Below are 22,745 nucleotides of genomic sequence, written 5' to 3'. Positions count from 1 at the left end.
TTTTGCTAAGACATATAAAGATGTGCTTGCATTGGAAAGTGGTTTGGGTAACACTATTTCACAGCATCCTTGTTACATTTACTAACTGTAGTGATTACAGTAATTATAAATATTTACCAAGCCCTATCGTTACCACAAAAGTAGGTACATATTTATATTATTCAGTACTAGGGCTGAAATTGTTAGTCAACAACAACAACAACAAAAACTGTCAACAAATATATTTCAGTTGTATAATAGATGTTTGATATTACATGACCTAATGTAAGAGCCTGCAATAACGAGGTTTGGCCAGTGTGTCGCCGAAGCACAAGACTAATTCAGCCCTCCATTCAATCCAATAGGAGACACACTTACAGAGGTGCCAACAAAGCCGTTAAGAGTGTGGGAAAGTTTTACAAATCTTCAAATAAAAATATGCTTAGGGGTAAAAAAAGAGGTTTGATAACCACAAGCAGAGGTTTACTATTAGTGGACATCCCGATGCTACTGAGAGTGACGTTTAGATGAATGTGTGCTGCTCACAGCCGCTGAGAAAACAGCAGTTCAGAAAGCATCTGATCATAGCAATGTGGATATGTTTGCACAAGCTCTGCAATCAGGACTCAGTAGTCACATTTCTGTATATAATCACTTATGCAATAGATTGATTTAAAGTAAACAGCTTTACAGTATTAAACATGAAAATACAGTGTCACTTTTAGTAAGAATTACAACTTATTTTTCTGCTATAAAGCGGCTCTAAATTTATATGAATATGTATAACTCAATATTTCAACAAATTGCAAGAGCAAAGCCTACTGATTAATCAGTGAAATGAACAACGTTTAGTTGATTGTTTTAGTTTTCGTTAGATTAATCAATTATCAAAATAATCAATTGGTGCAGCCCTACTCAGCATTTAAATCTATAACTGCACTGTAACAAGGGCTCCTTAAAAGAGTGGAACCATGGTTTTTTTTCAAATACTTATTGTAATTAAAAACAACACTTTCTATTTGCATATTTCTATTTTTTTTTTTTTTTTTTTAATTCTGCTCTCAAACCTATTGTTTTATTGCATAAAAAAGACAAAAAAGTAACTCCATAGATTGCTGTGTCAAGACTGTGCTTATCAATGCACTCAAGAGATGTTTTTCCCCGAAGCAAATAACTTTTTGTAAAATTTTGTAGCTATCTGTAAATTATTTGTTTCTTATTTGTATCACCTCATGGTCAAGGCAAGTATTTTCATTGTGCATACTGCCTGTTCTAACAGGTAAGGTGCTGCCATTAGAACTGAGAACTTTGTTTGCGGCTATCCATAATTTAGTAGACTATATAATAAGAATCATACAGTAAACAAAGGTGAAATTCAAAGAAGAGAATAATTTTTGTGTGTGCAAAGGTATTGGTTTAAAGAGACAGTTCACCCAAAAATCTAAATTCTGTCATCATTACTCTCCCTCAAGTAGTTCCACACCTGTATGAATGTCTTTGTTCTGCTGAACACAAAAGGAAGATATTCTGAAGAATGTGGGAAACAGAGCAGTTACAGAGTTTGTAACCAGGCTGTTTTGGGGCACGATTGACTTCCTTAGTAGGAAAAAAAAATACTATGGAAGTCAATAGTGCCCCAAAACAGCCTGGTTACAAATTTTCTTCTAAATATCTTCATTTTTGTTCGGCAGAACAAATAAATTCATACAGGTTTGGAACTACTTAAGGGTGAATAAATGACGACAATTACAATTTTTGGGTGAACTATCCCTTTAAGGCTGTGTAGTGCTTGTGGAAGAAGTGTGTCCTTAGCAACCTTTTTAAAGTTGTGATTGTTTGTTGACGTGTCATTGTTTAAGTACCTGAGCACTGCTGTTGCGGGACAGAGCTTTATATATCTCATCGATGTTGGTGGCCACAGACTCAAAGCACGCGTTGAAACGGTCAAATCTCTCCTTCTTTATCTGTTCAAATGCCTGCTTGGCTTTCTTCGCCCTCTTCCTGGCAGCTTCAAACTCTATCATGTTCAAACATACAAAAAAGACAGTAAATGCATGTTAGGAATACTGCAAACAAGGTTCCTACCCATTTTCCATGTTAAAATTCCACACTTTTCCAGACTCAAATTTCCAAGGTTTTTGGACTATATTTATCATAAATGGTTAATAGAGCATTATTTTCAGCTTTATATTTGGTAAATAGTACAGTCATTTGTAAATATTTTAATTTTCTCAGGGTTTTTGTCATTTATTTTCTCGAAAAGTGACAACCTACAGAGCCCCTAAAATAAAATAAAAAAAAATTTATAAAAAATATAGACATTAACATGCACACAAGAAACTTTTTTGTGCCCTCGAGAAACCTATTTCCTTTGTGCATCACTGTGAATAAAATGAGAGCATGGATGCACATGAATTAACAGATTTACTTGCTCAAAATTTTTTTTTTTTGTATTACAACACAGACAAGCTGAGCGAGACAGAGGGAAGAAGTCCCACTCTGCAAGGCTTAACTGTTTAAAGGGATACCCAAAAATGAAAACTGTACATGTCTTAATTCGATTTGTGCTTACATCGAGTATGACTTTAGTCGGATTAAGGTAATCAAGAATCTCTGTTTCCATGATAGTTTCTTAATCAGAGTATTGTCTTATAATTGTGTTAAAATCTGAATATTGTTGTCCATGTAAATGTACTCAGTGATGACGGTAAGTTTTGCAACGAGATCTCACAAGAAATCTCAAAACTCCAACAGATGCATTCTACATTCTCCAGTGTTTATATGCTTGTTCTTTCGAGGTCGACGAGACATTGACAAGAACGCAAGTTTGTTTTTTGCAGATGTATTTAAACTGCAGTCTTTTGTGCTTTATCACCGTAACAGCAGTTTTACTTTTATTTGGATCAATTTAACAGCATAAACTCGGAATGACTGACCGTCACTGGTCTCCTGGAATTTGTCTCTAACACTTTCTAGTTTCTCCATGGCTTTCATGTTGGGAGCACTGATCCTCTGCAGGATGCTCTGCTGCTCATTGAGTCTCTGTTGTAATGTGTTCATCTCCGCCTTGATCTCCTCCTCTGACAGCGAGTCCTGCAAAGCATCAGTCACATCACAATCTCAACACACCATAACACTCATGATAGTGTAAAAACAGTAGTGTAATGATAGTGTAAAGATGCAAGCATTGATGTACTTTTAGGTCCTCTGACAAGCTGCTGTAGTCAATCTCGATAAGAGCTTCCTTGGCTAGGACAGTGCTAGATGTCTTCTGACTGCTGCTGAGGCTCTCCTCAGCCTGAGAACTGCCCTACAGCACAAACACAAGCAAGATGTTCGGTGGGCTTATGCAATACACTGGTAAGAAGCTTTAATACACCTACTTGTTCTTTAACAGGATTATTTTTCACTTTGTAGAATGAAGCTTTATTTTAAAATACTTATATGTAGGGGTGTAACCAACAAGTCCTGGCCAAATTCCCTCTACTACTGGCCCTTGTCTATCATGGCCTCCTAATAATCCCTATACACTTGATTGGCTCTATGACTCTCTCTCCTCTCCACCTGTAGCTGGTGTGTGGTGAGCGTACTGGCGCCGTTGTGCTGTGGCTGCCGTCGCATCATCCAAGTGGATGCTGCACACTGGTGGTGATTGAGGAGAGACCCCCCACATGATTGTAAAGCGCTTTGGGTGTACAGCAATACACAAAGCGCTATATAAATGCATCATTCATTCATTCATAAAAACGGTCAAATGTGGAACATTACAAGAATGAGAATTGTGTAGGGAAAAAACTAAAACATGAATCTTTTATATTTGAGATTTTTTGTCTGGGTTATATTTTTTAACAGTAATGAAGTTCCAGTTCATTCTGGACATTTATTGAATTAGGTTCTTCTTTGTCTACTCCACATAAGGCACAACATATTTTTTAAAGTTCACATTTAAGATAAATCACACAGAATATCTAACACAACTAATTTCAAGCATACACCTCTAGATCAAAATTCGGTTGCACTTTATTTTACAGTACGTGTACTTACATGTAATTAACTAAGAAGTACCGGTATTACAAGGTAACTACATGGGATAGGGTTAGGTTTAGGGGTAAGTTCAGGGTTAGAACCTAGTTATTGTAATTATTATAATAAGTACATAGTATGTTCATGAGGAACAGGACTGTAAATAAAGTGCTACCCAAAAATCTTTTAAGATCATAAAACAAATTGATAGATCAAGTGTCCAAACTTCAGATTGGTAGTTCATAATTTTGAGAGTTTATATTGTCATGGATTAGCCTGGCACACACCTCTTCCTGGCTGATGTCATCCATAGTTCCTGATCGGAGGGGAAGTCTGATGTCCTGCATCTTACAAGCCTGCAGAAGATTGTGTCTGTCACTGCGTTTTTGCTCCAGCTTGGTCTCAATGGCCGTCACCTCCTTCTGCAGCTGCGTCAACTCCCTAGAAAAACACAAACGTTTTTCCTTACATCATCATACCCATTTTCTTGAAAATATCTATGCATGTTTGTTTTTTGTTTCTTTGTGTTTAACGCCATTTCAGCTTCTGGGGCTATTTTCATGGCGAGAAATATTATGGCAGAAGTGAGTACACCCCTCACATTTTTGTAAATATTTTATTCTATTTATTATATATATACTTATATTATATATAAGTGTACTCACTTTTGTGGTCAGCAGTTTAGACATTAATGGCTGTGTGTTGAGTTATTTTGTGGGGACAGTAAATTTACACTGTTATACAAGCTGTACACTGACTACTTTACATTGTAGCAAAGTGTCATTTCATCAGTGTTGTCACATGAAAAGATATAATAAAATATTGAGAAAAATGTGAGGGATGTACTCACTTCTGTGAAATAATGTATATCATGTTTTTATCATTTATTTTTGTTAGAAACTCTTTTGTTTTCTTTGCTAGAAAACTGTATTTGGCTTAACACTTCAAAAGAGTTAACTGAATAAAACAAATTCTCAATGAGTTAAAGCAGCACAATCTAATAAAACATGCTTAATGGATCATCTATGCATGTCTAGAATAAAACAGTGAAAGGGCTCACTTGTTGGCACCCCCCAGTTTCTTGCGGATCTCCTCCATTTCATGATTTTTATCATTAACCTCAGATTTCTTGGCCAGGTGCTGGTTTTTCAGATCCTGCAGCTGTGCCATGGTTTCATCAATGATCTTCATATTCCTTTGCTCTTCCTGTTGGGAAATATTAAATGAATTAGATTCAATGAGATCAAACATCATTTCCATGCTTAAAGGAGTATCATGCGAGTATCTGAATGTTCTCTACCTTCTTGAGTCTCTCTATCTCATTCTCATCTTTCTTGACCGTTTGTTCCCACATGATCACCTTCTCCTGGTCTTCCTTCAGCTGGTTCTTCTCATAGTCCAGCTGGATAGCCAGACGTGTCTTCTGAGTCTCAAATTCCAGGCTACCAGAGAGTTTGAGGAAAGGATTTATCAGAAGATACATCAACTATTTGCATCTGAGGGAGAACTACAACTGTTAAGTACTGCCCACAAATTCTAAATGATTTAGATGTAAAAAAAGAAAAAACATTCAGCTGCATTATAGTGATGGAAATTTGGGTGGAAAATGTGCAAAAATATGTATATTTTTGAAATGCACAAAAAAACCTTTTCAAAGATCAATGATTTTTTCAATGATCTCACCGTTTCTTTGCAATCTCATTTTGTCTCTTGACTTTTTCTTCTTCAAATTCACGAATGTTACGAACTCCAATCTCTTTACAGAACTCTATAAACACCTCATCCTCCACCTGGAATAAAAGACAAACACCAACAAGACTGAAGACAGGAGATAAATTAACCATGGGAAAGTTGTTTTTAGATAACCGCACTGTGTCCTACCAGGTTCATGCGGTCTTTCAGGTCTTTCATATCTCTCTCTCGTGACTGGACGATTCTCTTAATGTCATTAATGCGTGGAGCGAAGTTAGCAAGTTCACTCTCCAGCTTGGACTTTTCCTGAAATCACCCCAATAACAAAATGTGACAAATATCTCTACTGTAGTAAGTCACTTCTGATGAGAAAAGAAAAGCAGAAAAACAGAATAGTTCTGACTCCAGTTTTTGACTGGATGGGCCACATTCAAAGCTGCTATAAAATGCCGTTAAATACACACCTGTGGCCAAACACCAGGTAAACTTAATATTAATGTGTTAAGTGGCAATGCAGCTTCACAACCGTAAATGGTTTGTAATTAGGACAATAAACTATTACATCACAAAATAATGTTTTTTGATTATTATTATTGAACATCAGTGTCTTATTTTATCCACTTTTTATAAAAGCAATAAGCAGCATTTTTCTGGCAGCAGTTTGGAACAACACAAGCTGAATAAGTGGTGGGTACCTGCATGTTAAGGGACAGGTGTCTGGTCTTGGTTTGCTCCAGATCACTCTGAGAGTATTTGAGTCTCATCTGCAAACCATGAGCTTGAGACTGCACCTGACGCAGCTCTGCCTCCTTTCTCTTTGCCTTCATTTGCTCCTGATATTCACACACAAACACTCAATCCAGTCAGTCAACGGCAAATCTCCTTTCCCACATCACATTAAACATCATTCTGATTCAGAATTACTTACTTTGAGCTCATCTGTGAGTTTTTCCTTTCTGTCTTTCAGTTTATCAACAGCTTTCTCATCCCAGCGCCGAGCTTTGGCCTTCAGATCACTGGCACCTCCGGAGATCACTCCAGACTTCTGGAATAATGTCCCATCCAGAGCCACAGTCTAAAAAATAACAACACATGACCCAGAACCAATAAACTACCAAATACAAACCAAACAAAACATTTTTGAAAAAAGTCAGTAATGTCTAAGAAAGAGTCATCATAATAATGTTTTGGGTTTCTAGGGTGTTTGGAGTAGTCACTGTGGTGTTACAGGCCTTGGACGGCACACCTATGGACTCTTTGTAGTCCAGTCACCAACAATCTAATGCACTCAAAACCCATCCAATAGCTGGATTTTTGACAACAAATTTTTTTTTCTTTGTACCTTGTGTCTGTATGGTCCTCCAAAGGCAATCCTGCGAGCATCCTCCACGTTTTCACAGACCAGGGCATTTCCACAGGCGTATTGCAGGGCTTTCTTAATATGTGGCGGCTCGTATCGAATTACATCAATCACCAATTTAGCACCACGCAGCTCACGCAGTTTCTCATCTGTGGGCTTGACCTGTTGAGGACATTATAATACATGAGCCAGCTTGCTCAAGCACAACATTCAGTGAAATAAAAATCCAGTGACACCACCTCCAGGTAGTCCAGGGGCAGGAAGGTCTCGGGTTCCCCACGCTGCTCTTTAATGTACTGGATACAGTCACGACCGGTCTTCTCAGAGTCTACAATGATGGCATCCATGTTTTTGCCCAGAACTTTAGTAACAGCAATCTGAAATTTCTTCTGTGTGGGCTGGCACAGGTCAATCAGTCTCCCATACTGAAAAATGAGATGACCATATGTGAGCATACAGCTATATAAGACACATCTGTGACCAGTCATAAGGGTCAATTTTCAGAAATTGAGATTTATGCATCATCTGAAAGCTGAATAAATAATCTTTCCATTAATGTATGGTTTGTTATGACAATATTTGTCCGAGATATAACTATTTGAAAATCTGGAATCTGAGGGTGCAAAAAAAAGAAAATAATCGAAATATTGAGAAAATCAGCTTTAAAGTTGTCCAAATGAAGTTCTTAGCAATGCATATTACTAATCAAAAAATAAGTTGATATATTTACAGTAGGAAATTTACAAAATATCTTCATGGAACATGATCTTTTCTGAATGTCCTAATGATTTTTGGCATAAAAGAAAAATCTATAATTTTGACCCATGCAATGTATTTTTGGCTATTACTACAAATATACCCCAGCGACTGAAGACTTAAGGTTTTGTGCTCCAGGGTCACATATATGCAATGACACTGTGAACAGTAAGAAGTCGCTTCTCACCACTGATCCAGGATACAGCCTCTTGATGCTCTCCAGAATCTCAGCCTTGCGCTGCTGTCTGCTGTTCTCCTGTCTGTCGATACGAGCATCACCCAGCTGCTCCATCACCTGCATGAAATATAGCATAGAGTTGAGCAAATGTCAGCTTTATTTCCATTGAATAAGCCTTCATTTCTTTCCTCTAAAAGCTTTTCTGCCCCTGTGAGTTTCCATCAGTTATAGAGTGATTAATGCACATCTCATCAAAAGTGTCATTCTTGGCAAGGCTGTGGATACTCCAGAGACTATCAATTAGGTTAGGAGATTAATCAGGTTTCTAAAAAAAATAAAAATAAATTCATTCTGAATTTCATGAAGCAGCACTAAAAAACTAACTACTTTATTCAGAATTATAGAAAAGGGTATGATGAAGAGCAAATGCTTTCAAAACTTTTCAGAAGACAACCAGTTCCTTTCAGAGATACATTCATATAAAGCCACCCCACAAAAACTCTTCATTTGAATGAACCATGAAGTGCAATATATATTTTTTTTGTTTTTTGTTAAAGAGGCCTTACATTACATTTATTACTTACATTTATTCATGTAAGTACAGTTTATTTTGTCCATTGTGACATCTTATTTTCTCAATTTATTTGAGGAAAAAAATGGTAACAAATCACTCCCTCCATTTAAAACACCCGAGAAGCACACCATTTGGTTTACTCTGGAGACTGAGAGTTAAACCACAGTCTCACAATGATATGACTGCATACTTGACAATGTATATGATGAAGTATTTTAGCGCTTGCCTTTCTGAACTCTTACCTGGTTCAGCTCAGTATTGATCTCATCTATTCTTCGTTTGGCCAGTTCCACCTCTTCTGTGAGCTCCTCCTCCATCCTCTTCTGCTCGTCCAGAGACTGTCTGGAAACAGGAGGAGAAAAGGAGAAATGACACAAACAATAACAGCTGTTGGCCAAATCAGATGTGGCTTTGTGAAGTGTTTGTACCTGCTGGTGGTGATGTAGTCCTCCAGCTTCTCAATGCGCTTTTGGTTCTCCTCGATCTCTCTGATCTTCTGCTTGATCTTGGCCTATCGATAACCACAAATCTCAACAAATCAAGCTGCTGTGTTTTGTTTATTTCCACTGTATCAATTAAGCCCACAGAAACTCTTTGCACCTCTGTTTCTATTTTCTTCCTCTCCTCCAGGTCCAGACGATCCTGGTCAGCTTTTTGGTCTCTGTTGAATTTCTCTAGCTCCTGAGCCAGTGTAGCAGCTCGCTTGCTCGCCTCCTCCTTCAGACGGTGATATGCCTTAACCTAAACACAAACAAAGACAACAGTCATATTTAACTTAGCATTCTTAATGGTGCTGTCAAACGATTAAATCGCATCCAAAACAAAAGTTTTTGTTTACATAATATATGTATGTGTATATTTATTATGTTTATATAAATACACACACATACAGCATATATTCTGAAAATATTTACCTTTATACATTTATATATTCATATTATATCTAAATATATTTAATATAAACATAACATTTTTCTTAAATATTATACATGCATGCGTTTGTATTTATATATACATAATAAATATACACAGTATACACATATTATGCAAACAAAAATTTATTTTAGATGAGATTAATCGTTTGACAGCACTAATTCTTAACAGCAAAGACTTAAAGAAGCTGTTATTAAAATCTTTTCAGGAGGCCTTTACTGATTGTGCACTTATATTTGTGTGGCTTAATCTTTAAAATAAGCTAATTACTGGCAGGATTAAACAGGTTATTTTTCCACTAATATTCAAATTAAATGGTACCAAGTGACAAACATTTGTTTTTCACACTAAATGTCCTTTTATGAAAGCACATAAAATTATTTTTTTCATTAAAAATGAAATGAAACATCTGAACAATACTTGAGGTGAAGAAACTGTGCGGACAACAGAAAACTGTAGCACATAATCAAAGGCAGTTGGCAAACTCTGTACCCAACTCTGTTGCACCACAGCGGTCTAACAAAATTCACTTGCACAGGCAATAAATATGTTGCATTTTTCAGTATAGAACCCGAAGTCAGCTGTACCTGGTTCTCTTCCAGCTGTAGATCTTGTCCCTGACTTTGAGCCTCCTCCTCCATTCGCTCCTCAAACTCCTGTCTGGCCATTTCCACCGCCCCCTGTTCACGGTCTAGCTCATCCATGTCTGCCTTGCGTTTTTTGTAGCACTTCTGGGCATTCTGCAGTGATTTACGGGCAGCCTCCAGTTTCTTGATCTTGTGAGAGGTGTTCTCCTTGGCTTTAATGTACAGAGGCCTCTTCTGATTAAGCTCCGCATCCTTCTCCCTGTCAACATGTCAGACAAAATTAATTACCATCTATTAGCTGGGCCAGGGACGGACTCGGGCCAAAAAGTGGCCCTGGACTTTTTGGCACAGAGCGGCCCACCAAACATTAAACTAACCGCACCACTCAATAAAGGACTGGCATACTTCTTTATATTACAATTTGACTTGGTGTATATGGCAAATAGTAAATCAGTTTTTAAAGAATTTTTACGAGAGACAGTTTAATATTACTAAAGTTAAATACCAATATTATCCATATGATAATGCTCTGGTATCGTCTAGAAGGCTTGAATAGTGTAGAATGCGGACTGTTTTTATGGTGCCTTTCTATTGGTCATATACAGTATTTGTCCTTTTGCAGGAGCTTGACATCTATCATTTTAAGGAACAGAGCTCCAATTGTGGAAAAGTATACAAATTATTTTGATAATGAAAAATACAGTAAACAGTACTGTGAAATATATGATGTTACAATTTAAAACAATAAAAAGCTGTCTTTTATGTGAATATATAGTAAAATAATTAATTGCTGTGATCTGCAGCTGTATTCGCGCCGACCAAGATGGCGGCGCGAACACATCGCGAGGCTCAGCGTCTCACCAGTTTTTGCAATTTTGCAGTATTTTTCCTGCTCATCTCGGGTCTGTTCTCACTGAACAGCTTTGCCTTAACATCATACACCCGACAGGAGCTTTTGGATATCGGTCTGCTCTTTTCCAACAATCTTATAACCAATCATCGACTCATCCCGGAGATCTCCAGAACACCCGAGGCAACGCACTCTGCTCGGCCGGGCGGAAGTGCTCACAGGCGGCGCCGAGATCGTAAACAAAGGCGGGGGAAGCGTGGAGGACTAAGAGCTAAGCTAAAGCTAACACCGCACCGGCTCTCTTTACCCAGCATTTTCCTCGCTAATGTGCGGTCATTGGTGAACAAAATGGATGAGATACGACTTCGCATCACCCATAGTAAGAAACTTTTGGACTGCAATGTCATGGTTTTCACTGAAACATGGCTACATAGCAACATACCCAATAATGCTATTGATCTAACCGGACGCTACACGCTCCGAGCAGATAGAACGGCAGATGACTCCGGCAAGACCAGAGGCGGAGGATTGTGCATTTATGTAAACAAAGCTTGGTGTACGAACTCTGACATTGTTGGAAAACACTGCTCACCTAACCTAGAGTTTCTCATGGTGAAGTGTAGACCTTTCTATCTGCCGCGGGAGTTCACTTCCACCATCATAACTGCAGCCTATATTCCCCCGGATGCTAATGCCAAGCTTGCTATGAACGAACTGCATGCGGCCATTAGTAAACAACAGACTGTACACCCGGAAGCTGCATTTATTGTTGCGGGTGATTTTAAATCACTCCAACTTAAAGACAGTGCTCCCCAAATTCCATCAGCATGTCTCCTGCCACACTAGAGGAGAAAAAACTTTGGATCATGTTTACACAAACATCGCAGGAGCTTACATCGCGACTCCCCTCCCCCACCTCGGACAGTCTGATCACCTTTCTTTGTTTCTCACCCCCAAGTATTCACCCCTCATCAACCGTGTGAAGCCATCAGTGAAGACCATCAAAGTGTGGCCAATGGGAGCAGAGTCTGTACTTCAGGACAAGTTTCAACACACAGACTGGAGTATGTTTGCTTCTCAGGCTGCCAGTGGCTCTCACACGGACATTGACATCTATACCACCTCTGTACTGGACTACATCAATACCTCCATTGACAGTGTCACAACAGAGAAACAGATCACAACGTACCCTAATCAGAAGCCATGGATGAACAAGGAAGTGCGGCTCTTGCTGAAAGCCCGCAACACTGCTTTCAGATCAGATGACGCTCAGGCCTACAGCATATCCAGGGCTAACCTGAAGAGGGGCATCAAGAAGGCCAAGCACTGCTACAAGCTAAAGGTAGAGGAGCATTTTTCCAACTCTGACCCCCGGCGCATGTGGCAGGGCATCCAGGTCATCAGTGACTACAAGCCATGCAACTCCACTCCAACGGTCACAGACGTCTCCTTCCTTAACGAGCTAAATGACTTTTATGCTCGCTTTGACAACAACAACAAGGAGACAGCCACCAAGATCACACTCTCAGGAGACCATCAGACCCTCAAACTCACCTCCACAGATGTCTGCACAGCATTGAGCCGGATCAACGCATACAAGGCTGCTGGCCCCGACGGCATTCCTGGACGTGTGCTCAGGACATGTGCAGAGCAGCTCGCAGGGGTCTTCACAGACATTTTCAACCTGTCACTCACCCAAGCAATGGTGCCAACATGCTTTAAGTCGACATCCATTGTGCCAGTGCCGAAACACTCCTCCCCAACGTGCCTGAATGACTACCGCCCCGTAGCACTCACACCCATTGTTATGAAGTGCTTTGAGCGACTGGTCCTGGCACACCTCAAGAACTGCCTCCCACCCACACTGGACCCACACCAATTTGCCTATAGAAGCAATAGAAGCACTGAGGATGCAGTAGGCACAGTACTGCACTCGGTACTCACACACCTGGAAAACAACAACACATATGCACGGATATTATTTGTTGATTTCAGCTCAGCATTCAACACCGTCATTCCCTCCAAGCTGACCACTAAACTTGGAGACTTGGGTGTTAACACCTCCCTTTGCAGCTGGATTATGGACTTTCTGACCAACAGACCTCAGCATGTTAGGTCAGGCCTCACCTGCTCCACCACCATCACACTCAACACCGGCGTACCACAGGGCTGTGTGCTGAGCCCATTTCTCTACTCCCTCTACACCCATGACTGCAGGCCTGTGCATGGATCCAACTCCATCATCAAGTTTGCTGACGACACCACAGTGATTGGCCTCATCAGAGACAACGATGAGACTGCCTACAGGGAGGAGGTACAGCACCTGGCTGCATGGTGTGCTGACAATAGCCTGCTCCTCAACACCAGCAAGACAAAGGAACTCATTGTGGACTTCAGGAAGAAGAAAAGTGGAACGCATGACCCCATCCACATTAACGGGATGGTTGTTGAACGTGTCTCCAGCTTCAAGTTCCTGGGAACCCACATCTCGGAGGACCTGACCTGGACCACCAACACATCCAACCTAGTCAAGAAGGCTCACCAACGCCTCTTCTTCCTTAGGACACTGAAGAAGAACCACCTGTCTCCAATCATCCAGCGGAACTTCTACCGGTGTGCAATTGAAAGCATCCTGACCAACTGCATCACAGTCTGGTATGGGAACTGCTCAGCTGCTGACCGCAAGGCACTACAGAGGGTGGTGAAAACCGCCCAACGCATCACAGGGACACCACTCCCTGCCATTGAGGACGTCCAGAGAAAACGCTGTTTACGTCGAGCTCGCGGCATTCTTAAGGACTCCTCTCACCCTGACCATAGACTGTTTAACTTGCTGCCCTCTGGGAGGCGCTTCAGGAGCCTCCGATCAAGGACAAGCAGACTCAGGAACAGCTTTTTCCCTACAGCTGTTTCCCTACTAAACTCTGCCCAATGATACCCCCCTCACACACCACTACAAACTCTTCACCCCTCCCCATCATTAAATCGATTAAAAAAACGAAACAAAAAAACAACCAATCTACACTGATTACTATGTACTGTAAATTTTTATTTCTATGCACTTTCAATGTTCATTGCACTAGTGTTTATATATCTTAATTTATAGCTTATTCATATCCATTTGTAATTATTTTCATAGTTTTTGCTCATAGTGTACATACATTTACTGCACAACCCATCTGTATAGTATGTTCATATCACCCATCTGTATATCATACTGATAGTATTTAAAAACTTGTAAATTATGTCCATAGTACTACTGCCTTATCTGTATATTTCTGTACATATGTAACATATTGTAGGCACTGTATATCCTGTACCTCTGCTTATTGCACTTCTGGTTAGATGCTAACTGCATTTCGTTGCCTTGTACCTTACATGTGCAATGACAATAAAGTTGAATCTAATCTAATCTAATCTAATCTAAATTTTCAGCATCATTACTCCAGTCTTCAGTGTCACATGACCCTTCAGAAATTATTCTAATATGCTGATTTGCTGCTCAAGAAACATTTCTGATTATTATGAATGTTGAAAACTGTTTTGCTGCACAATATTTTTGTGGAAAATGTGATACCATTCAGTCTTGGGTAAGATTAAAAAATAAATATTTTTCTTCAACTAAGTTGCATTAAATTGATTTAAGTGACTAAAGATATTTACACTTATTAAGAAGTACCTATATTTCAAATAAATGCTATTCTTTAACTGAGAACCATTATATCAATAATAAAAAACATTATTAATAATTGATCACAAATAATAACTGATAATAATTAAGCAGCTAATTAAGCAACATTAAAATGATTTCTGAAGGTACACTGAAGACTGGAGTACTGATGATGAAAATTCAGCTTTGATCACAGAAATAAATGACATTTGAAAATATCCTAAATAGAAAACCACTATTTTAAGTGTAATATTTCATAATATTTTTACTGTATTTTTGATCAAATAAATTAAATCTTTCAAATAAATAAATAAATAGCCTTCATTATTTCATACTTTTAACCACCTAAAATAATGCATGTGTGAATTAATAAGCAAATTATATTTTTATTAAGCCTATAATATATATCACTTTCCAATGCACAACACTAGAAAACAAAAGTCTTCAGATTTACAATGTTCTAGAGTAAGATTGAGAATAAATTTTATAGATTTTTAAACATTTTCTTAGACACGTGAAATCACGGAAGAAACCCTATTATAGAGATATACATTAACTCTTATTTCATGTCTGCTGAAAACTGCTATATTATGTAGGCTAGATTGTGATGAATAACGAAAATGGCATTAAAATCTGAGAAATTTGAAAAGGCTAGTAGTAGTATTCCTGAAAATTAGCGTCTTTCGGTTTAAGATCATTTTTTATTTTTTTAATCGTAAGCGGTTGGCAAATATTGCTGAATTGTCTCGTCATGTTTAGCTGCTTACATCTTACCTCTCAGCTCACATTCAAGTCGCGCACAGCTCAGTGTCTATGAACGGTAAATCCCGCCTTCTACACTTTGATTGGCTATTTCAAACATTTTGACATTGACGAGCGCTTTTGAGCCAATGCACTGAGCTGGAGCACGCTAAATTAATTCAAATTTTTCAATCAAGTGGGCCACGCAGGCCATTCGTCTGGGCCGATGGAAGGATAGCCTATATGAACATTTACTACAATTCATTTTTTATGTATATTTACGCAACGGGCCGGCCCACATTGTACAGCGGCCCACTGGGAAAACTCCTGGTGCTCCAGATGGCCAGTCCACCACTGAGCTGGGCTCTAATCATATTATATAATATCAGATGTGATCAATTAGAGAATAATTTTCATCTTCTTAGCCTGCCCTGATCAATTCTGCAAGAGCTCAGGGCTCTACATTATTGTTCGTCTTTTAAGCAATTTTTATGTATAGTTTTCAGGGCATATTAGAATTTAAGCATGCTCTGCTTGGTCAGGTAATGACTATAATCTGCCAATAATCATGTCCTATGACTCAGCTGGTGGTTTCTCAATTTCACCGATTACATTTTGATTACACAAAAGATGTGGGACTACATTTACATTTAGCAGACGCTTTTATCTTCAAGACTTCAGCAAAGACAAATATGCAATGTAAAATAAATATAAAATAGTAAATTTAAAAAGTAGGGAAGCAGTAAAATAACGATAACCTTGAAAATAAGGAATTCAGTATCAGTTAACTTGTTTAGTATGGTTCAAATCATCTTGAGCCAAGGAATCAAATAAATTGTTTATAGCCCTTATGGTTAAAAAGGTATTAGCTTAAACGTGAGTGCAACTTTAAGCTGTTGTTTTGAATTACAGACTCCACATTTGCTGTGGTTAATGTTAAGACTCCTCAATCTGTGAGCCAAATTTCATACTTTTCCTGCAAACGGTTCCATGGACTGCCTTGGCTAAAGACAGTCTTTGTTGTTGTGTGTCATAAAAAAACAATTAATTGACAGACATTTGATCCTCTGTTTCAGACTCACTTGATCTCTTTCTCAATCATCTGCTGGTCTCTCATCATTCTGCCCAGCTCTTTCTTCTTCTCTTTCAGCTCCTCCTCCACACGGTCCATGCGTTTTCTGTCCTTATCAATCTCTTTGTTGCGGTGGGCCAGCTCTCGGTTCAGTTTCTCAATCTCTGATTCATTGTGGTACAGTTTAAAGAGCTGCAACTGTACATGAGCACGCACCACCTCGTCTTTAAGCCGTTGGTAGCGCTCCGCCTGGGCATAACACATGGAGAACCCAGCTAAGATTATGAACTTATAATTGCATATGTGCCTTTGGGGTTTTCAACACCCAAATAAATCTATTACTACACTAATGAAAAAATAATTTACTAGTATGACTACATTAGGAGCCCACCTCTTCTTTCTCTTGTTTGGCTTCCTTCCGCTCAGCAGCGATGTTTTTCTTGCGATGGTAGTTAAACTGCGTGTCCTCCTCAGCCTTAACCATTTCTTTCTTGCATCTGTCATACTCTTGAGCAAGCTCTCCAGAACGAGAAATCTCTTCAAACAGAGCAGTTCTCTCTTTGGGGTTCTTCATGGCAATTGACTCGACCGCACCCTGGGGGGTAAAAAAAACACCATAAACACTGTATTTCGCTACACTAAGATCACATGTGAAACTCGAGGCTTGCAATTTTATGTGGCCACTGAGAGCATATGATTGTCTTAAAATAAAAATCTATGCTGCTTTATTTCGTAAATGACAAAAGTCCGTATCAATACCACAAGTTTCTGTTTCTATTTGGCGTTCTATTTATACCCAGAAATTGACTTTGGTGTGCACATGATATGCAATGGTTAGGATTAGGGGTGTGGGGTTTAATTACTAATTTGAATCAGTAAATTTTTATGAAAACAAGACATTATAAAAATGAAAAAGCAGGTTTTTCTTGCGATCAGATCAACTGGTAAACTCCTGGAATGCCTAAGGATCCAGTAAGCGAATGCATTCAAACAAGTAAGTTCAAAACAGCAGCCAATTTAATCAGAGATGGCAGAGATAATAGTACTCACATACAAATGTCGGTATAAAAAAAAATCAGCAAGCTATTTGGCTTAAAGGCACAAGTGTTTTATACTGGATGCTGGCTGAAGGTGTTTTAGATTACGCAGTCAGTTAAGTCAGTGGTTTAGTAATTCTGGATCAGTCAGGTCTAGGGCTGGACCAGCATATTCGATTATTTGAATATATTCGAATATATATGGGTTGGCATTCGATTATCAAGTTTGCTTTTTTTTTTTTTTCCTCGAACACCTGACATCCCCCGCGAAACGGTTCTCAACTTGTCCGCCTGGCTGAACATCTGCACCAGCAACAGACCGTTCGCCAATGAAAGATGTTCGTACTGATATATAGCATGCATATATTGCATGAAAAATCTTCTATTATGAGCACACTTGCCGCACATCTACATTTGAAATAATGACGCAACATGTGAACGAACCCTCTGCTATCACAAAACCGAATGCGATGCATGCGTTTTCTTTCTGTCAACTGTCCCGAGATGCGAGCGAAAGTCTTGGGTCAGCATGCAGTAGCTCTTGTAGTGCAGACGAGATGTGCCGATGTGAAGCCGCTTTGAGAGAGTGAAAGAGAGAAGATGCGGTACAGCTGAATCACTCACACTGTTTTCAAATGACTGATTTAATCTGATATTTTGTGTGGATTTATTTACTCATCTAACCTACATGCTATATTCAATAAATGTTTGCAGGAATTCCCCTCATTATAAAGTCGAAAGCTGCGGGAATGAGTAAAACTATGCGATATACACACAAATTCAGGACCTGATTAAATATAACTCTATTATACAGAGATTTGTGGAATAAAATTCCATGACTTTTACAAAACTTTTCCAGGCCTAGAAATTGCCGTTTTAAAATTTCATAGCTTTTCCAGGTTTTTCATAACCGTACGAACCCTATAAAAGCAACTGATGCACGCTTTCAATCACTAAAGATTGGTCCTCTCCCTCCTCTAATCACATGCCGGATCCGTTACCCTGCTTTATTCCGGGACCTCTCAATTTACAAATTAAGCACTGGGCTACCTTATTAAAAGTATTGCTCTTAACAGACTTGTGTGTTTTGTATCACTAGTGCAGTGTCCGTTCGGAGCATATAAGCCCTGTCCGCGTGAAGCGTGCCGCTTTCGGCTTGCGCTGTTCTGAAGTTTATTAAAGGTTTATTTATTCGGAACGTGTCCATATTGCACCAAAATGCGACACTTCACTCCCTTAGGTCCGAAGCAACACACCCGAAGCTACTAAGCAACTACTACCGAAGCTTCGAAGCTCAAAAAATGGTATTCGGACCAGCCCTAGTCAGGTCAAGGTAGCTCGTTTAGAGGTCTTTTGGCATCCCCCTGTGTCTCCCTCCCTGTTTGGTAGCGCAGATTGACTTGTGCAATTTTTTTATTAAAAGTGCTGTAAACTACTAAATGTATTGTAGAAATGTTCATTTTCTGTGAAGCTGCTTTGCAACAGTGCATCATGAAAAGTGCTATACAAATAAATGTGACTGAATTGCAAACAAATATTAATTGATTTACTTATTTGTGGCGCTATATACATTCATTGTGAATTATGAAAATTAAAAAGCACTTTTTTAGTACTATAGTTTGTATTTATTTTTGGGTGGGGGTTGAGTACCGCCATCTTTTTTTTTACTTCAAGCATTGATTGTGTATCATATGCACGCTAAAGTCCATTTCTGCGTATAAATTGCACACCAAATAGAAACAGAAAATTGTGCTATTGATACGCATTTTCATTCAGACTGGGCTCTTTTTTTTTAAATGCCATATCTGCCGCATTTTATTAGCAGCTCACAATTATTTGTTGTACCATCAAATGTAACAAAAAGGTAATGACTTGTGTTTGATGATATTTGACTTTATTTACTTTGATTTATGGAGTAATGTGGATTTCTTAAGCTGATAAATTAAAAGTATTTATGTTAAACTAACACAGAGCAATACTATTATTAATTAATAATATTAATTAATATTTAGTGTCCCAATTCTTAGGGGAATATTTTCACCCCAACCCTTGGCACTCTGTTTCAAGGGACAAAGGAAAGGGGTAGGGAGAGTGGTATGAATTAGAATTGGGATTGGGCCATATAGGCCTATTTTTCCATCTATGCAAATGCATATACAATATTTGTAACTTAAGTAATGATAAAATAAAGAGACAGTTAATTAACAATAAGGAGCAGTAACATTTGTATAGTCTTACAGTTACATAAGTCAGTCATAATGTTGAAGTGGCCATCGGTGAAAATGAGTTTGACACCCCTGACTTAGATACTTTCTGACTGTATGCTACTGTATGTTTATGCATTGCATCTTTTTTAGGGTGTCAATTAATCTGACCACTGTATCTATGGTAATAAAACTACTTCAAGAGACTACCATCCGAGTAGTCTCTTGAAGAAGGAATGATAGAGAGTTCTCACTAGGGGTGTGCGATATACATCATCTGTGATCATATTGTAATTGTTGTTTTAACGATGTGCGATTTGTCTTTATCGAGTATTTTGCAAATACCTTTCAAAACATTCCTATAAAGTGCACGCATACATTACTTGAAGACGTGCATTTAGAGTGCGTTCTTTCACTGCATGATTAAGTCTAAAAAATGCATTTAGAATGATCAATAAATTCAAGATATGGGGACAGAAAATTTATATATTCATATTTCATATAGTTCTATTAATATCACGGAAAGAGTGCCGTTTTTCCCCTCCAAAAATTACCATGATTACAAATGTAAAACAGATTTTTTTTATTTATTTTTTACAACAGTTCAAAAGAAGAAATTAAAGAGACTTACTTTTTAGACACCATATTTCCTGTTTTTGCTCTATTTCGACAACAAAAATAATTCCAAACACAGCCACAGCACCTTTTTGCATCTCTGATCAACATGATGGATAAATGCCACTTCAGATTAGGGCTGTATACCTTGGAGAACCTGGCGATACGATACATACCTCGATACACAGGTCACGATTCGATACGTACCTCGATACAGAGCTGTCTCGATACGATTTGATACAATGTGACACGATTCGATACGATTCAATAAAAATACATGGGCCAGAGCCAATTAGTTAATGCTGAACACATTTACTCAACAAACAGAACTCTGCATTTTTCTTCAATTTATTGAAGACAAAAGTGCATTATAACAAAGTGCATTTTGCTTAAATATTTGCAACTTTAAGTGCTCTGATTAATTGTACACAAATTGTATTAATCTGGAAATTACCACAAGTCAACATTTAACTTTCCAAGGGTACAGTCTGAGCTCACACAAGCACAAAATCTTCTTATTATTCTTAACTTCTTATTAAATCTTCTTATAATTCTTTTTTGTGACACTACTGCCATAACATATTTCACTATGGCTGTGTCCAAATTCAGGGTCTGCATCCTTCGGAGTACTCATTTGAAGGATGTTACGTCACAGCGCCGCGACGAAGGCTGTCCAAATTCGTAGGATCCTTCAAATGCGGCCCACAAATACGTCCTCCTTTTCCCCGAATTTGAAGGATGGGTGTGGTGGATCCTTTCCCGTCCTACCTATCCCATAATTCTTTTCGGCAGAGCGTAATGGCGGACGAAGCGAGCGGTAGCGGAGTGGGAGAGGAGTTTCTCTGACAAAACAAGCTAAAGTTTATGCTTCGGCTCAATGAATTTGTAGGAGAAATTAGTAGAATACTTAAAAACAAATAAAAATAGGCTATAATGGCTTACCTGGATGTGACTGTCTTGTAGTCTGATTTAAAAAACTCTCCGACAACGAGCAAAGAAAGTATTTAATTTATTTAATTGCTTTATTTCTTCCAAAAGAATTAAAATGAGGAGAATAACTCTTTGTTTGTCCATTTTCCCGCTTCTTGCTTGGCGCTGTCACGGTTGCTAGGCGACAGGATATGAGCAACGGGTAAGGGAGGGAACTGAAAGAAGGGTAGGCTGTCCAAATTCACAAACACCGACTTCCGGGTTTTGCGGACGTCGGAGGATCCCTCCTCCTTCTACCGGGTAGGAAGGATCCTAAGGAGGATGCAGACCCTGAATTTGGACACAGCCTATGAAATCACTTAAATGCTACATCTTGCTTTAACATTTTCCATGAGTTTTTTTGAAACTCGCGGGCGCCGCTGCGCCCCCTAATGGCTGGGCGGAGTATCGATACTAAGAGCTAGAATATCGATACTGTATCTTTTTTTATTATATCGGTATGTATAAAAGAATCAATATTTTGAGCACACCCCTACTTCAGATGCAGCTTCTGTTTTCTCTGCATTGCAAAGACGAATTTGATGGATACTGATTTAATTTGCTTGGTAACAGCCCATATGTCTTCTTATTCTAATTAACTGATTAAATATAAGAATTTGACTCAAAAGATAATGCACACTTTTAGAAAAATGGCTTTATAAAGGGAAAAATCCCCATAACAGGTAAAAACCCATTTAAACTTATTGGAAAAGATTCATTTCTATACGTGTGAACTGACCACCACACAGAATATGAAGAATATAAAAACTTTAGGAGTCAGCTGTCCACAGTAGTCCGTAAGATACCAGCATAATAACACACTCAGCAAAATATTGTCTAATTATTGTCGATAAAATCCAAGAAAATAGAGATATAATTTTTTGTCAATATCGCACACCCCTAGTTCTCACCCAATACTATTTAATCATAGTTGGGTCTGTTTTGAGTATGTAGTTCACAATGACAAGTTTTCTGTGATTGTTTACACCCACCCCAAAGTGCAGAACATTCTGACTTTGTGAAAAGGAATTATCTATTAATCTTACATTTCTTCATTATATAATTGCCTGACTTGTTAATATTTAAAGGAAAGCTCGCCATGGGCCACCACAGCCAAGGTAATTAATGAAAAAGCTGGTCAACAATATTTGATCATACTTCATAAAAACATTTTTTTATTCAATAATTATTGAAGCTTATGCCTATGGTTACAATCAAATCACAAGTCCTATAAATGTCAACCCCCCACACCATTATCTGACCGGCAATGAGGAAAACTGACAATTACACATTTTATAGCATATAATTTCTGTTCCACTAACCTTATCAAACAGAACTGCTTGCCAAACAAACAGATAATCAATTCAGTTCGGTGCACAGAAATTACGATTTACCTTTAACCTGTTAACCTGCACCCCCATTTGTGGCCTCGCAGGTGAAAATAACCTACCTAAATTAAAATGGTAACAGTTTGTGACAAAGTGTGCTTACACAAACAAATTGGG

General features: G+C 38.4%; 1 protein-coding gene across 2 annotated transcripts in view; it reads right to left on the bottom strand.

The window, feature by feature from the left end:
* LOC306860968 (structural maintenance of chromosomes protein 1A) overlaps positions 1 to 22,745 on the bottom strand; it is a 57,216-nt gene that overhangs the window by 8,308 nt on the left and 26,163 nt on the right. For both annotated transcript variants that reach the window (XM_079402991.1, XM_079402992.1), the window contains exons 4-22: positions 16,807 to 17,010; positions 16,426 to 16,664; positions 10,083 to 10,341; positions 9,163 to 9,303; positions 8,991 to 9,073; positions 8,805 to 8,904; positions 7,998 to 8,105; positions 7,294 to 7,479; positions 7,037 to 7,216; positions 6,623 to 6,769; positions 6,390 to 6,527; positions 5,884 to 6,000; positions 5,686 to 5,792; positions 5,303 to 5,444; positions 5,063 to 5,208; positions 4,290 to 4,443; positions 3,176 to 3,289; positions 2,916 to 3,072; positions 1,842 to 1,996 (exon numbers count right to left, since the gene is read on the bottom strand). In XM_079402991.1, coding sequence (XP_079259117.1) covers positions 1,842 to 1,996; positions 2,916 to 3,072; positions 3,176 to 3,289; positions 4,290 to 4,443; positions 5,063 to 5,208; positions 5,303 to 5,444; positions 5,686 to 5,792; positions 5,884 to 6,000; positions 6,390 to 6,527; positions 6,623 to 6,769; positions 7,037 to 7,216; positions 7,294 to 7,479; positions 7,998 to 8,105; positions 8,805 to 8,904; positions 8,991 to 9,073; positions 9,163 to 9,303; positions 10,083 to 10,341; positions 16,426 to 16,664; positions 16,807 to 17,010 — 2,877 coding nt within the window. The remainder of the gene's footprint in view (positions 1 to 1,841; positions 1,997 to 2,915; positions 3,073 to 3,175; positions 3,290 to 4,289; positions 4,444 to 5,062; positions 5,209 to 5,302; positions 5,445 to 5,685; positions 5,793 to 5,883; positions 6,001 to 6,389; positions 6,528 to 6,622; positions 6,770 to 7,036; positions 7,217 to 7,293; positions 7,480 to 7,997; positions 8,106 to 8,804; positions 8,905 to 8,990; positions 9,074 to 9,162; positions 9,304 to 10,082; positions 10,342 to 16,425; positions 16,665 to 16,806; positions 17,011 to 22,745) is intronic.

Source organism: Barbus barbus (genome assembly GCF_936440315.1).
Source record: "Barbus barbus genome assembly, chromosome: 41".
Lineage (NCBI taxonomy): Eukaryota > Metazoa > Chordata > Actinopteri > Cypriniformes > Cyprinidae > Barbus > Barbus barbus.
The sequence above is the reverse complement of the archived record's forward strand: the minus strand, read 5'-3'. Positions and strand labels throughout refer to the sequence as shown.